The sequence below is a fragment of the Sceloporus undulatus genome, chromosome 6 (genome assembly GCF_019175285.1).
Source record: "Sceloporus undulatus isolate JIND9_A2432 ecotype Alabama chromosome 6, SceUnd_v1.1, whole genome shotgun sequence".
NCBI lineage: Eukaryota > Metazoa > Chordata > Lepidosauria > Squamata > Phrynosomatidae > Sceloporus > Sceloporus undulatus.
The window spans coordinates 42,524,022-42,540,360 of record NC_056527.1 but is presented as its reverse complement, the minus strand read 5'-3'; the positions used below and the strand labels follow the sequence as shown (position 1 = coordinate 42,540,360).

Here is a 16,339-nt window from a genome sequence, read left to right as displayed (position 1 = left end):
CTCAAATCAGATTTTAGTTCTCCTGTCTGTGCCAAAAACAGTCTGTTGAACCCCTCAAATACACACACTTTCTCTTGAGGGCATAGGAGAGTGGGGGCATTCTCAAACTAGAATATATATATATATATATATATATATATTGCCCAGCACTGCAATAGCATACTGAAACTTGAGGCCACTTGTTGCAAATAAAGGAATAACATTAATCTGATATATGTCAGAATCAATGTGGCACAAAAAATGTGTCCTTAAACTCTCAGCCTCAATTACTAAGATTTTGTTCCTGCAGTTAATCCTGATTAATCAGATTAAAATGGTGTTCTTTAGTGTGGAGTTCTGGGAAGTGTAGCTTTGTGAGACACTTTAGCCTTCTCTGACAGAGAGGTCTGGCGCCTCAACAAACTACAATTCCCAGAATTCCACAGCTCTGAGCCATGGCTGTTAAAGTGGTGTCAAACGATTATTTCTGCAGTGAGGATGCAGCCAAAGATTGGCACCAAAGCTAATGAAGTCTCTTCTACGACTTCCCAGGCTATTGGCCAAGACAGCTGAGGCTTCTGGGAACTGAAGTCTAAAAAAAAAACCTGAAGGAAAAAACAACAACCCTTGAAACGGAAGTGGCTGCGGCGCCATTTTTAGTATTGGAAGGGAACCCCAGAACCGCCTCACTCCTATGAAAAAAAAGGGAAACGCCCTCTTTAAAAATGGCGTCAGGTAGAAAGCCGAGGGCTGGGTCACGTGCCGAGAACGTCGGTACTATAGGGATAGAAAGCCAAAGAAAGAGCGCAGGGCAAGGGGGGAAAAGGACGCTACTGGCGCATGCGTACATGGTCTTGATAGGCGGGTCGTCTTTGGAGAGGGTGGGTAGGCCACGCCCCCCGGCGGCTGTGATTGGAGGGCTGGGCTTCCCGGAGCCGGGCAAAGGGGCGTGGCTTGGTCTGTTCCTCATTCCCTCCCAGGGAAACAGCTGCCTCTCTGCCCAGCCCCAGCAGCACCTGCCTCTCGCCATGGACGGCAGCGGGGCCCCTGCCCTCCCTTCGGAGATCAGCAGCTTCCTCACAGGTAGCCACGCCCTTGAGGCTGAGAGAGTGTGACTATTGCTAGCAGGGTTGTTGCTATTGTTGTCGTGTCCCTTCAAGCCCTTCTGGCTTATGGCAGCCCTAAGGAGAACCTGCCATGGGGTTTTCTGGGCAAGTTACTTCAGTGTGTGTGTGTGGGGAGGACCTCTTCCCCTGAGGCTGAGAGAGTGTGACTTGCTAACAGTGTTGTTGTTGTGTCCCTTCAAGTCCTTTCTGCTTATGGAAACCCTAAGGAGAAATTGCCATGGGGTTTTCTTCAGAGTGTTTGGAGCTTCTTCTCCTGAGGCTGAGAGAGTGTGACTATTGCTAACAGTTGTTGTTGTGTGCCTCCAAGTCTTTTCTGACTTATGTCAGCCCTAAGGAGAACCTGCCATGGGGTTGTCTGGGCAAGTTTCTTCAGAGTGTGTGTGTGTGTGTGTGTGTGTGTGTGTGGGCTTCTTCCCCTGAAGCTGAGAGAGTGTGACTCCTGCTAGCAGGGTTGTTGTTGTTGTGTGCCTTCAAGCCCTTTCTGACTTATGGCAAGCCCATCCGCAATAGGAGGGTCTATTGGCAAGATTAGTTCAGAAGGGGCGTGCTGGCGGCATTCCTCTGAGGCTGAGAGAGTGTGACTTGCCCAGGTTCGCCCCAGTGGATTTCCATGGCTGAGCAGGTATTCGAACCCTGGTCTCCAGAGTCCTAGTCAACTGCTGTGGCATATGGGCTCTCCTTTTTAAATGTTATGTTTATACATTTTAATGTTTTTGTATTGTTTTAAATTTGCTGTGTTCCACTTTGAGACCCTATATTGGGAGAAAGGGAGATAAATCATTATATTTAGTCTCTATAATAGGAGATAAGTCAATAACACAATAATAATAACAAACTGGTAGGTTGTGGGGGCACATTTTCTGGAGATGTGGGGTTGGTGGGTGCTGTGTGCTTTTCCTGGGGAGCCTACTGGAGCTTTCCAAGGTGTATTAAAGATGGAAAAAATGCTTTAAAGGGGTTTTCTGTCTCTGGATGGCAGTGTCCTTTGCATCTGAGGCCTGCAAATGCTCATGCTGCCAACTTCTCTCTTTCAGTTAGTCTCAAAGGTGTGACAGTGGACCCTTGGTATCTGCTGGGGTTTGGTTCCAGTACTCCAAAATCTATGGATGCTCAAGTCCCGTTAAATACAGTCACATAGTAAGATGGTATCCCTTATATAAAATGGCAAAATCAAGGTTTTATATTTGGAATTTATACTTTTTGGGGATATTTTCAAACAGTGGGTGCGTGAATCAGTGGAGAAAGAATCTGTGGATATGGAGGGCTGACTGTGCAAGATAGATCCCTTTGCATACAGTGTCATCAAGTAGTAGTTGTTGTTCTTTTGCAGGAGCATTTGGGGTTGAGAGAGACGTGGAAAGTTTGAAGGCTGGGGAAAGATGTGGTTCTAAGGTTGTGTGGGTATATGGGGAGTGGTATATGGAAAAGAGGGCACTCTATAGAAAGTTGCTTTCGGTATCCTTATACAAAGGGATCTTGTGGTGCCTTTGAGACTAACTGTGGGAAAGAAGTTATAGTACGGTGTATAAGCTTTTCATTTGGTCTAGTTCCACAGATGCACTCTGTGCATCTGAGAAAGTTGACCAGGTCTAAGAAAGCTTATGCTACTACAACATCTTACTCACAATTAAGCCTCAAAGCCACTGCAAGATCCCTTTGCATCCTGAACTTTGCACACAAGATTCCTTTGCATACTGCTATTCCAGACTAACATGGCTTCGCCTCTGAATTTTACCCTTTTGGTATCCTTGTCCTACTTTTGGTAGAGTTCTCCTTTCTAGTGAGGCTTCGAGTAGACGGATTTGTATTCATTGAAATTCTAAGATTTTAAATATGGTTGAAATGTTTGCTAAGATACAGTTTAGGACTGTACTTTAGGGGAGGTACAATGATTCCAGCTGGGGTACAGATTTTGGGGGTATTAGTTTTTGTGTGTCTCAGTCTGTAGAGTTCTCTGTTGATCTAAACACAGAAGTCTATAAAGTTTGGCTTTATCTTCATCCAAAGAAAAGGAAGCCTGGGGAACTTATATGAAATTTGCTTACATTTTCATACATCCAAAAAAGGAAGCATTGTTCTGTCACCGTGTTGCATTTCCCCTATCACACAGTGAGCAGTCTGAATGACTTCCAGTTTTTGTTTAAATAGTATTTAGCGTTTGTATCTTTGCAAACTTCTCTTTTTTCATATGTAATAGGCTGTCAGGGGACTATAACAGTTGCATAGGCCTTCAAATAAACAGTTACCCATTTCCATCAATTTGTCATGTTTGGAATTGTGTTTTTTAACACTTTTGGATTGCAATAGAGGGAATGGTAGAATTCAAAGACATAGCAGTGTTAGTCTGGGAAATCAGTATGCAAAGGGAACTTGTAGCACCTTTGAGATGAAATGAAAGGAAGAAAGAGACCTCACGCATCTGAGGAAGTAGGCTGAAGTCAACAAAAGTGCATGCTGCTAACTTCTTTCAATTAGTCTTAAAAGTGCTACAAGATCCCTTTACTGTAGAGGGAATGAACAAAGTTTAGCACTGAAGTGGTGAGCACCCCTCTTGGCCATTAAGTGTATTGCTACTAGCTGTGGTCTTGTTTACATGACTAATTAACTGGCAGTTTGATTGACGTGGATTAGGTGGATTAGTTGCTCCTTGATCAGGCCAAAGCAACCTAGGTGTTAGTGAGAAGTGATTGTAATGCCTTCCCTCCCTCTTGTTCTAAGGCTAGCTTTTGCAGAGTGATAATAGTTCATAGTTTTACTGAACACTTGGCCATAAATCTATCGGATCAGATTACTCCAGAATGGACACCTGCTTGATATTTGTTTAATGGCAGCAATGTGGTGGATCTATGTCCATTAAACCAACCATTGAAATGGCTGTGAGAAAGTCAAAAAGTCAAGGCTAGCAAAAACATTAGTGGAAAAGACAGAACTGTAGTGCTGGTAAAGTGCAGCCCTCCAGATGTTAATGTAGTGCAAAACCCAGCATTCATGGAGCTGATGGGATTTGCTGTCCAACAACACTTGAATATAAACACTTCAAGAGTGAGCAAAGTTACCTGGTATTGATAGAACAATAGGAAGGTTTTTTAACTCCCGGAGTACTAGTAGTACACTACTTCTTGCAATAATTTTGGGAGTGATTTTTTCGAAGCTCCAAGGCAAAATTAGTTGGCTTCCTTCATGTGGAACAATAAGAAAGAATTGTAGAGAACCCTAGCTTATTATGAATGAGCCAGTGCTGCTTGTGCATTTGGCCTTTCTCTCCTGCTTGACTTTGCTTCCTTGTGTGAGCTGCTAAACTAACAAGGAATTCAGATCCAATAACATGCAAACAATGATACCTTTATAGGGGTAACCAAAATGCACAATTACATGTTGCAAACTTTCAAAGTCACACTGGCTTCTTCATTGGGCAAACGGGGGAAAGAAATTTAAGGTATTAGTCATAGGCCTGCATTTTCCGTTTTGAGTCTTCTTTCAGATGGCAGGGACATGAATGGACATTACATTTCCTTGTCTATGAAAATCTACTAGTGACCACATGGCCAAAGGGGGAGGTGTCAGCCTGCAGATAGCCCTCCCTACCATCTGAACTAAGACCAAAAACAGAAAATGTAGGTCTATGACTAACATCTTCAATTTCTTTCTCTTGTTTGCCTGATGAAGAAGCCAGTGTGACTTCGAAAGCTTGCAACATGTAATTATGCATTTTTGTTGGTCCAATAAAGATATCATTGTTTGGATGTTATTGGATTTGCTATATGATCAATACGGCTACCCCTAGATGTTTTTAAGGAATTCAGAGTTTATTGTATTGTCATAATGTGAGAAATTGGCTTGTTGCTCCCTTTTCAATCCAGAGTCATAAACAATGAGCAAGCCTTGGTTTATGATTCCAACCTGTAAAGAAGTGACAAGCCAGGGTCTTCAGTTTAGATGACACAGTTTGTTTTCAACTGCAAGTTAGTTTAGTAGTTAACAGGGAAAGCCAACAATCCATAGTTCACTCACAGTAATCCAGGATTCTTGAGAAACCTGCCTTGTTGTGCCATGAAAAAATAGTCTATTACAGCATGCTTCTTTCTAAACAAGATGGCCTATTGGGATTTCCAGGGTGAATGGCGTTTAATCACCATTGGTTTCAGTAGCCCATTTTACTGCATTTTGTTGTGCACACCATAGAATACTTAAAATAAGTTGCTCTTTATTTCCACAAAACTATCCCAGAGCGTAAAAATCCCTAGCATCCTCCATGATTTCTTGTATGGTAATTGAACTTAAACATACTTGATCTTAAACATATTACAGGTTGAGTATCCCTTATCTGGATTTCCAAAATCCTAAATAATGAATTGCTGAAAAGAGTGGCTAATATAGTGACACCTTTGCTTTCTGATGGTTCAGTGTACATAAACTTAGTTTCATGAAAAAATTGTTAAAATATTATGTATAAAACTCCCTTCAGGCTGTGTGTATAAGATGTATATGAAACATACAAGATTTTCATGTTTAGACTTGGGTCCCATCTGCAACATATCTCGTTATGTATATGCAAATATTCCAAAATCCAAAATGATTCTTGTTGGAAGTGTTTCAGATAAGGGAGACTCAACTTGTCCAGTATTTGGAAGTGAATCCCATATATATGTATAGACCTTACTTGAAAGTCTTTAGGGTTTGGTGGTTGTTTGTAACAGTCTATCATAGCTTTATGGCAGAGGAGTATTAAGCATTTATTGAAATTACCAGATTATAATTAGCTTCTCACAACTGCATGAAATAGAATGTTCAAGCTTTAAAGCATGATTTAGCTACAAGTGAACACTTTCCAGGACTGTTGATTTCCAGGCAAACTTAGTTTTACCTCTTTTTTAAAAACACAAATCAATGGAAATTAAAATAGTTCTCCGAACAGGATCCTAACTTTTTCCAAGGAGTAATCTTTAAAAAATGAGAAGGTGTGCTAGGTTGTGCTTCATGAATATTGATGACCTTATCTGTCTTGTCCTATAAAACTAATTTAAGTGCCAAGGTGAAACGAATGGAAGCCACCTTCTTTATTCCTCTGGGCTGTGCTCTCAATTAATGCAGTCTATCTAAGGTAGAATATAATATTTTCTACATTTAGTTCTCAAACATAAAGACCTAGCTCTTATTGCATCTCATTTCCACTGTGAACATTACTAAAATGAATCTTCATCACAGAAGAATTCTGGATTACTGAATAAGACATAATCATTATGTGAATATCATTTAAGCTGATTGTCTTTGCAATTACCATCTATTAAAACAGTATTGAAATGAGACTAGATATGCTAAAGTTAAAGAAGAGAAAGAGGAGCCACTGACATTCTTGAAATAGCCTACAATATTTGAGACATAGTTCAATTGTCTTTGCTATAAATTTGAGTGAGTGTCATATCAGTAATAAAAGTGGCATAAACTATTTTTATGGACTTCCTGCTCAATTAGATTTTTTTTAAAATTCATAAGCCTTTTGGCTAGTCTTTCTGTTTGGCTGGCTTTTCTTTCTGTTATGGGCTAGTCCCAGGAGTGTTAAAATTAAGTTTATAGTGGTTTTGTTCTGTTTTTAAAACTGAACAATATCTCATATTATATCTAAGAATCTTACGTCCATTCTGTGTACCTCCACACTGATGTGCACACAAATAAGATTTTAATTTTCCAGTGGGCTACGGTAACCTTTAAAGAAGTGATTCCCAAATTTTCTTCCTCTAGATGTTTTGGACTTCAGCTCCCAGAATTCTTGATAGTTGGCCAGCCTGGCTGGAGCTTCTGGGAATTGAAGTCCAAAACACCTGGAGGGCCATAGTTTGGGATTCAATGCTTTAAAGGGACTCAATGGCTTCTCCCCCTACAGTTGGACATGGCTAGATAAACTTGTCATAGGGGAAACCTTTACAGTAACCTTTGTGTATGAGAACATTTTCTGGATATACGATATAAATCAGGGTAGGGTACATTTAGCCCTGCAAATATCATGGTCTATAATTCCCAACAACTCCATCCAGTGGAGTTGTAGCTGTTGTAGTCCTAAACATCTGGAGAGGCAAAGGTTCCTAAACTGTACATAGAGTTTAACTCAGATTGGGAAATTGCCTGGCTATATTTGAGTTCATTGTGTATTATTGCCGACCTGCCTACCTTCACTCTGTAACCAAGTGAATACCTGACTGATTGTAGGTAAATTGTATTCTCTTCTTAATATGGTTATGTAGACTGCATAGCTGTACTGCATGTGAAATTTAAGAGTGTATGGTTAACTCTTCTGAATCAGAATAAATATCTGTTTGCTCCAGCATCCTGTTAATAGCTTTGGTGAAAAGTTGTACAAATAGGACAAAGGTGAGCAAACATGCCTGAAACTCCCATAATTCCTCAGTATTGAGATTGCTGGCTAGGGCAAATGGGAATTGTAGGCCACAAACATTGAGAATCTCTGGCGTCGGGTATGAAGGCAACAGCTTTTGCTCATCATTTGAAAACTGTCTAATGATTAACATTGCCTGTGAACAAAGAGCCTGGGCCAATGGTAAGGAAAAGTAGAAATTCTCATCCAAAACATCCAGAATGCCAAAGGTTCCCCATCACTGTCATAATGGTCCCATGCAGCTCCCATGGTCAAGAGCTGTTGATAGACAGGGATGATAGATATCCATGAATTTGTCTATGTAAATATGTAAATTCCTGAGGCAAACCTTGATTTTGCTGTTTTATACAATGCTATTGTATATAATGGGACTTGAACAGCCATGGATTTTGGTATCCATGGGAGGTCCTGAAACCAAACCCCAGCAGATACCAAGGGCCCACTGTATAGTAAAACATGCAGTCGTTGTAAGATAATGTAAAATTTATTCCATTCAAAGATCAACATATAAATAGAAGTAATAAGACCAGGTGCTCCTACTGCTTATCACCATCTATTAAAAACAATAAAAAATTGGGGTAACTGACTATCAAGAAAATAACCAGTTAAATGTTTGGGAAAACAAATAGATCTCTAGGTAGAAAGATTCAATACTAGGAATCTGCCTAATCTCAATGCGGAGATTTTTCTGTGTGATGTTATGTGCAATGTTTCTTTCCCCTTCCTTTCTTCCAATAACCTTGAGTGGTATAAAATGTATTCTAAGAAGTTAAGAAGAAAGTGCAAAAGAAAGTTTACAACTGAATATTAAGAAAAGAAAAATAACGACAGAAGATTATATACATAACTTTAACCTAAACATTGAAGACATTAAACTAGTTCAACATTGTCCATAACTTGGCTGGATCATTAATCAGAATGGAGACTGCAGTCAACAAATCAGAACAAGACTAGGACATGGAAGGGCAGCTGTGAAGGAACTAGTCAAGATACTGAAGTGTAATGATATATCATTGAATACTAAGGTTAGAGTTGTCCATGAGATCATATTTGCAGTTTCTGTGTATTGTTGTGAAAGGTGGGCAGGAAAGAAAGTTGATAGGAAGAAAATCAACTCATTTGAGATGTGATGCTAGAGAAAAGTTTTGTTGATACAGTACTATGAACTGCTAAGAAGACAAATAAATGGGTCCTAGAGAAAATCAGGCCTGAACTCTTCCCAGGAGCCAAGATGTGTACTGAGACTGTTGTACTTTGGCCATACATGACTCACTAGAAAATACAATAATGCTTGGTAAAGCAGAAAGAAAAGAGGAAGAACACATTCCAGATGGCTAGACTAAAAAATTATGTTTTTAACTTTTGTATGTTTTAAATTTTAAGTTTCTAGTGTTTTTAAACATGTTGTTTTAATGTTTTATATTGTGAGCTGCCTTGGGTCCCTTTTTGGAGCAAAGCGGGATAGAAATAAAATAAATAAATGATAAATAAAAGAAACAATGACCCTTAATTTGCATGACCTGAGAAGGGTTGTTGATGACAGGGTGACTTGAAGATCTTATTCATAGGGTTGCCATAAGTCTAAGTTGAACTGACAACAACAACAAAAGACAATCCTGCTGGATCAGGTCAGTTTAGTTCAGCACCTCCCAATGACCAACCAGGTGCCTATGCAAACAGGTCATGAAAACAATAGTATTCCCTGTAACTGGTATTACCTGGGTACTCCTGTGATCCTGGAGGCAGCAAGTAGCCATTATTACTCATAGCCATTTAGATCCTTATCTTATGTGAAGTGGATGGCCTTTCACTACATTATAATACTGGCAGCTATTTCCTAACACTGTGTTGGCCCTTTTCACATGCTGATGATGATTTTAGGGAGTTGGCTCCTGTGGTTTCCCCAGCTTGACTTTCCATCTTCACAGCATTTACTTTCACTGTATCTCATTTGCTATTTTGTTGCACATTCACCAAATTTAGAGGGATCTTCTTGGATTTCCTCCCAGTCTGCTATCGATTTTGCCATCTGCCCAAGTTGATGGTCTCTACAGATGGTTTGGCTTCGCTTGGCTTGGCAAATAAATGGAGCTATTTCCATAAAACCTGGCAAAATGAGCTCTGCTTCTTTTCTTTAATCACTGTGCTTTCAGAAGTCACCCAGTTACCCTAAGTCCGGGATGGACAAAGTGTTAGTCTCCGGTGATGGCTGAATTCCTCCCCCTCCCCCAATTCTTCACCATTGGCAGTGCTGGCTAAGACTGATAGAAGTTGCAGTTCAGCAACATGAGGTTGGCGCACTGGACTTTGCCCACCACTGCTCTTAGCCCAGGGTAACCTCTGATCCCCCCATGTTGTTAGGTTGTAGCCCCCTTCATTCTGAGTGAGCATGGACCATGGTATATGAAATCCAACCATATTGGGAGAGCTGAATATCCCCATTCCTGCTGAAAATATCTTGCTCGCTGTTAAACAATACTCACTAGGTTTGAGCAGCAGCAAGAATAGGGAAGAAATTGAAGTGTATATATTCTTATCTGCTTCGGTTTTTTAATAAACAGAGAAAAGTTTAGGTGCCTTGTAATGTTGACCCCTTCTTGATGATGAACACTGTTAATTCCCAAATACGTATGCAGGCTGAAGTCTATTGAGCTTTGTCAGTATACTGTACTTAGGTTTATCCTCAGTCTTTGCTACTTCACTGATCATCTGAGTTCACATCGTGTACATTTGTTAAATAGAAATGATTTCCACATAGAATCTTGTGGGACCCAGCTCTTTTCTTCCCCCTTTTTTGTAAATTTTGAATTTGTTTTTACTCTTTTCTTTTGTTCTCTTAATAAGTTACCATGCCATAAGACAGTGGACAAAGTAGATATGTTTGGATTGCACTCCTTGTCGGCCCTAGTCAGCACAGCCAGAGGTGAGGGATATGGGAATTTTCAGTCCAGCGTCGGAAGGGCCACAGTTGCTCATTCCAGGTCTAAGTTGTTCCCTGTTATTTCATGTCTTTTCCATCATTCCATGAAAACTAAGGGCCCAAACAGACAGGCCAAAATAATGCTGCTTTGGGTCATTTTGGAGGTATGCTGTTTAAATGATGCATGCGTCCTAAGAGTCCGAAAGCTGTGCCAAAATCATGCTCCAGTCCTAAGGACTGGAGCGCAGCTTTGGCACAGCTTCTGGTCTCATATGATCCATGTGTCATTTAAACAGCATATCTCCAAAGTGACTTGAAGCAGCTTTATTTTGGCCTGTCTGTTCGGGCCCTACGAAACCTTTAATTAGGGACTTGGTTTACAAATACGAATTATATGATTTCTGTCAACGTCCCAGTGCATTGGATTGTGAGACTAATCTATGTAAGATTTATCGGTCATTTTATTTGGTTTAAAAAATGTCAAATTCACTTTTTAACCTGAAGGAATTTTGCCAAGAGTTGGTTCCAGGTTTTTTATCATGCTTTACTCCTGTTGAAATAAGTGGGAGATATATTTGACTTTTCTTAGTTCATTTTAATGAGGTTAAAGGAGGAATAATATTGCTTCGATCTGATCCAAAAAGATTTACAAGACTTTAGTAAAGAACCATTATATAAACTAAATGTTTTGTTCTACTTGTAGCTAAGATTTTACTTTCACGTTTTAATGAATAGAATACCCTGAAACTTTCAGTTTGTTTTTTCCTTCCAAGTATTAATTACAGAGGTTTCAGATTCTCTTTCCATAGTGTGATTCTGTTAATTCTGTTGAAGTTACGCATCAATTTAATATGGAGCTCTTATGCACAAGTTTCCAAGATTGGGGCCACTTTAATTCAATGCTGCAAGTCTGCAGTCACTTCTGAAAAGATGATTTTGTTAATGAAAGTGCCAAATGATGTTTGATTTTGTGGCAATCATATATGCATTAAACTGTTTATTGTCTTCTAGCTTTTATTCCTCAAGTAATGGGGTGTATATATATTTTACACTCTTTGACAGTTTATTAAAACTTGTTGGATTTTTGTTCATTTAATGATGGCAAATGTCAAAACAGCATTTGCTGTGCTAAGCGTAAGAACCGCAGTGAACAAATCTATCCAATTTAGAGTTTGAAATATCATTCAATTATATTATGCCTGGGACTGATAAAGTAACTCCATTAGATAGTTTGGCTATTATTGCCATGTGAAGAAAAGCTGTAATAGAGATACTGTATTTATCTTCTGAAAATTATGATTTCTTCTTTGACTCATCTCTTTCTTTTTCTGTCTTCATTCTTTTGTGATTTAGATGTTGACACATTTGTATCAGATATCTTAAAAGGAGAAAATTTATCCAAAAGAGCAAAGGAAAAGAAGGATGCTCTGAGTAAGAAAATAAAAGACATTAAGTCCAAGTAAGTAATTACATACATAATTTTACATTTTACAGGATGTGCATTCTTTTCAACAAAGCTATGATATACATTGCTACTGTTGTGTCCATTTTGCAGATGGAAAAACAAGATGAACATAGCTTCCCATAATTAATCTTAAAGCATAGTTTAGTTTCATGAGAAAGAGACACAAGAAGCTCACATGCTCCCTGCTCCTCTTCTAGAGTGCCTATGTGAAAGAGATTAGGAACTTTTGCTTCCATATTAGATTACTGGCAGCTAAATTTATTAAAATTGTTGTTAAGGTTAACTTGTTTGAAGTTGCTTTGTTTCATGAAAGCTGCAATTGAAATTAATTCAGTTTCTGGGATTCAGATGATATGGAAAATGACATTTAGTCTAAAAGAAAAGCAAAGGATTCCAACTTGTTCATGGCTACACTTTTCTGTTGTAATGATCAACTGCACTTCCAAACTAAGCAACACTATTCTCACTCTGTTTTCAGATCCTTGTTGCTTTAAACAGTGGTTCCCCCAACCTTTGATCCTCCAGATGATTTTGACTTCAGCTCCCATAATTCTTGACTGCTGTCTAAGTAGGCTGGGACTCCTGGGACCAACAGTCCAAAACACATGGAATACCAAAGATTGGGAACCAGTGGTTTAAATGATTGCTGCTAGTTCTCTTTGGATTATTTTGTATGTGCCTCAAAGGTATCTTGTGCCTTTACATTTCCTGAACAAGGAGGTAGATTGGGATCCTCAGACATGGGGCAACTCCAGAACATTTTGGCTTAAAATACTCATCATCCATAGCCATCATATGGTAATGACAATTTCCAGCATTCTTTACTATTGGCTTGCAGTCTAGCAACAGCTGGCTACACTATTTCTGTCCTTAGTGTAGACAATGCTGAGTTAGATGGATCAGCAACCTGTCAGCTTGCTGTGAGTAGCGGGAACGCTGTAGTATACAAGCATTCTTGCTGAATAGTATTGGGTATTCATGTTTGTTCTTGGGATTTTAGTAATTTTTATTTATTTGTGATTTCATATTGTTCTTACCATGTTCAATGTAATTGATTTCTTTGTTCATGAGATTTATATAAATGATACCTAGTATTTCTTATCTGTCTGTATGTATTTCACAGTTATACTTAAACACCTACCCAGTTTTCAGAATTCATATATTGATTTTTTTCCAAGTTGAAAATCATGTGTGTCCTGACCAGATACAGATGTCTTTTGCTGGTGTTGCTCATTATAAACATGTTAACCTCTTGAGTGTTAAAACCTGGAATAGATTTTTCTGGATAACTGCAGTAAACACTAAAATGTTATTCAAAGTGAATTTTGGTTTGTTTTTGGTTTTTGTTTTTTGTTGCTGTTCTTAAAAAATACAGACTCCTTCAGTTGCTTTAAATACGTAAAGTAGTCTCCCCCCCTCTTCTTTTGCAGTTACCCTCAAGAATTTTCTGAAAAAGGTAAGGATATGATTCTAATTTCTATGTAGCTTAAATATTTACTCATTAACAGTCATCCAAACTGATAATAGGGTTATTCAATCAAATACAGATTGAAAAAACCCACAAGACTCAAGCATGTCTTGTACATGCATTGACTCTCTCATGGTTGAGGATGCTGGCTCCCCCTGCTGGGAGAGAAGTGGAAAGCTTTGACTTTCCCCCTTTTTGTTAAATTTTTATCTTTTTGAAAGATATACAACCAGTGTCACAATGTGATCTAGTCCCAAATGTTACAGATTTAACAACTGACTTATTTGCATCAGCAGTGCATTAAGATCAGCTCTTTGTCATGAACCTCAAAGAGAACAAATGTTTTAGCACAATTTGAATTTATTCACCGTAGATATTACTTGGCCTAAATACCCTAAAGCAGTGGTTCCCATACTTTGAATTTCATTTCCCAGAAGCCCCAGCTGGCTTGGCCAACAGTAAGGAATTCTGGGAATTGAAGTCAAGAACATCTGGAGGACCAAAATTTGGGGACCATTGCCTGAACGGCACCAGATGCCATCTGATCTTGGAAGCTAAATGGATCATACTTGGATAGGAGGCCACCAATGAATACCAGGTGCTGTAGGCTATATGTCAGAGGAAGGAAATGGCAAAATAAATTCTGAGTATTCCTTGCCTAAGAAAATCTGATGAAAAATTCATGGGGTCACCAGGCAACCAGGAGACGTACACACAGACCGAGACTCTGAGAGACATTACTTAGTACATTTAAGTACAATTGCATAACAGCATATATAAAAACCTAAATTACATTTTTATATACAGTGTCTTCCTTCTGAAGACACTGAGGAAAATTTGTTTTCTGTTTTTGCCAACACTGTACCTTATTTTCAGCCGTTAGCATATGGGGAAAAGGTCTGAAATGCTGTAATAGGAAACTGGAATGAGGTTTACTATTCTCTTCTGGTGGGGATATTGAAACAGACCTTTATGGTGTCATTAAACTCAGGCTGATACAGTGGCTTGTTCTGAAGCTGAACTGAAATGGCCCTTATTTTCATGATGTTAATTTGTGAGGTCATGACCTGCAGCTGGTGAATGCTGGCATGAGGGTCAGGCATGAGGTCAAAAAAGCATATGTGAAACTACAGTAGCCCCCACTCCTGCCGCAAACTTCCATACTATATCTGGAATCAAAGGTAGTAACCTGTATTTACTTGATTTTATTTTAAGAGTTTATGTACTAGCCTTCAATAGAAGTTTTTTGGAATGTCTTACCAGTTTGGTTTAGCTGCAGTTTTATTTATTTATTTTTTGCCAGTGTTTAATGGCAAAGCTGTGAAACGGAAGAGACGTTCAATGTATCATGTACATGTATGTTCACTTTTAGAGCTAATTTTGTGTACATGTATGTCCAGATGTTTTAGTACTGCAGTCTTGATTGAATTTGGAAATTAAAGAATGAAAGCAAGTGTATTTTAAAATCCCCCCTTTTCTTCTTTAGTAAAGTTGTTGTGTGTTGGGTTTTTTAAAAACAAAAAAACAAATTGATCTGTGTTGAAGAGCAAATGCTAATGAACAGTTACTGAAAATGATTGCTCAAATTGATGGAGACACAGATGAGATTTCTGCATTCAGAGCAACAGTTTATTGCTGCAGGTTGTTGTTGTTTGTGGTTTATGCTTTCAATAAATAAATATAAATAAAACTTTTTTTAATTCCCGCTACTTGTTAAAAACAATCAAAACGGCTTACAAGAGTTAAAATACATCCATATATACAAAGCTCCCCCTTAAAAGACAATTAAACAATATAGAATTTAAAATTACATAACAATTAAAACCAATAAAGTGGCCCAGAGTCATTATATAATGGGGGGTGGGGGTGGCAATCACTACATGGCCGAGTAGTTTATTCTGGAAAGGTCTGCCAGAAGATATCTGTCTTGATAGCTTTCTTGAAACTGTCTTAAGTTTGTGATTTGACAGATCTCGTCTGGCAGGCCATTCCACAGGCTGGGAACGGTTGCAGAAAAGGCCCTCTGGGAAGTTGCAGTCAGTCTAGTTTTTATAGGTTGCAATAAATTCTTCCCAGAGGACCTGAGAGTACGGGACAGATTATATGGAAGTAGGCAATCCCTTAGATAGGTTGGGCCCAAGCCATGTAGGGCTTTAAAGGTAATAATCAACACCTTGTACTGTGCTCGAAAACTAATAGGCAGCCAGTGGAGTGACTTTAATATTGATGTTATAGGGTCACTTCTAGATGTTCCAGTGATCAACCTGGCTGCCATATTCTGTACCAGTTGAAGTTTTCAGACTAGGCACAAGGATAGCCCCATGCAGAGCGCATTGCAAAAGTCAAGTCTTGAGGTTACCAGTGCATGTACTACAGTTTTGAGGTCATCCAGTTCCAGGAAAGGGCGCAGCTGGCGTATCAGCCGAAGCTGATAGCAGGTGCTCTTGACTGTCGCATTCACCTGATTTCTCATGTGAAGCAACGGATCAAAAAGCACTCCCAGACTGCGAACACAGTCCTTTGAGGAGAGCGTGAACCCCTCTAGGACTGGAGGTTGCAGCCCAATACCTGGTTTAGGGGACCCTACGGTAAACCTATCATGGGGTTTTCTTGGCAAGGTTTACTCAAAGGAGGTTTGTGCCATTATCTTCCCTGAGGTGGAGAGCATGTGACTTGTCAAATGCTCTCTGCACTACAGAAATAATCTTGTTTAACGCCACTTTCACTGGCATTGCTCAGTACTGTGGAATTCTGGGAACTATAGTTTGTTGTGGCACCAGATCTCTGCTCTGGTGGCACAACAAACTACAATTCCCAGGATTTCATTGCATGGATCTATGTCGGTTAAATAGCATTGTCAAACTGGATTATTTCTGCAGTGAGGATGCAACCCCAGTGGGTTGCCTGACTGAGCAGGGAACTGAACCCTAGCCTCCAGAGTCCAGTCCAACACTCAAACCAGTACACCATACTGTGCACACGTCTAAAT

At 39.3% G+C, this 16,339-nt stretch overlaps 1 protein-coding gene across 4 annotated transcripts in view; it reads left to right on the top strand.

Moving 5' to 3' along the window:
* The first annotated feature begins 906 nt into the window (after positions 1–906).
* Positions 907–16,339, top strand: part of SKAP2 (src kinase associated phosphoprotein 2) — a 149,263-nt gene continuing 133,830 nt past the window's right edge. For 3 of the 4 annotated variants that reach the window (XM_042474654.1, XM_042474651.1, XM_042474652.1), the window contains exons 1-3: positions 907–1,062; positions 11,771–11,876; positions 13,313–13,338. In XM_042474654.1, the coding sequence (XP_042330588.1) occupies positions 1,008–1,062; positions 11,771–11,876; positions 13,313–13,338 (187 nt within the window). In that variant the 5' untranslated portion in view covers positions 907–1,007. The remainder of the gene's footprint in view (positions 1,063–11,770; positions 11,877–13,312; positions 13,339–16,339) is intronic. The other variant, XM_042474653.1, reaches the window with a different exon arrangement.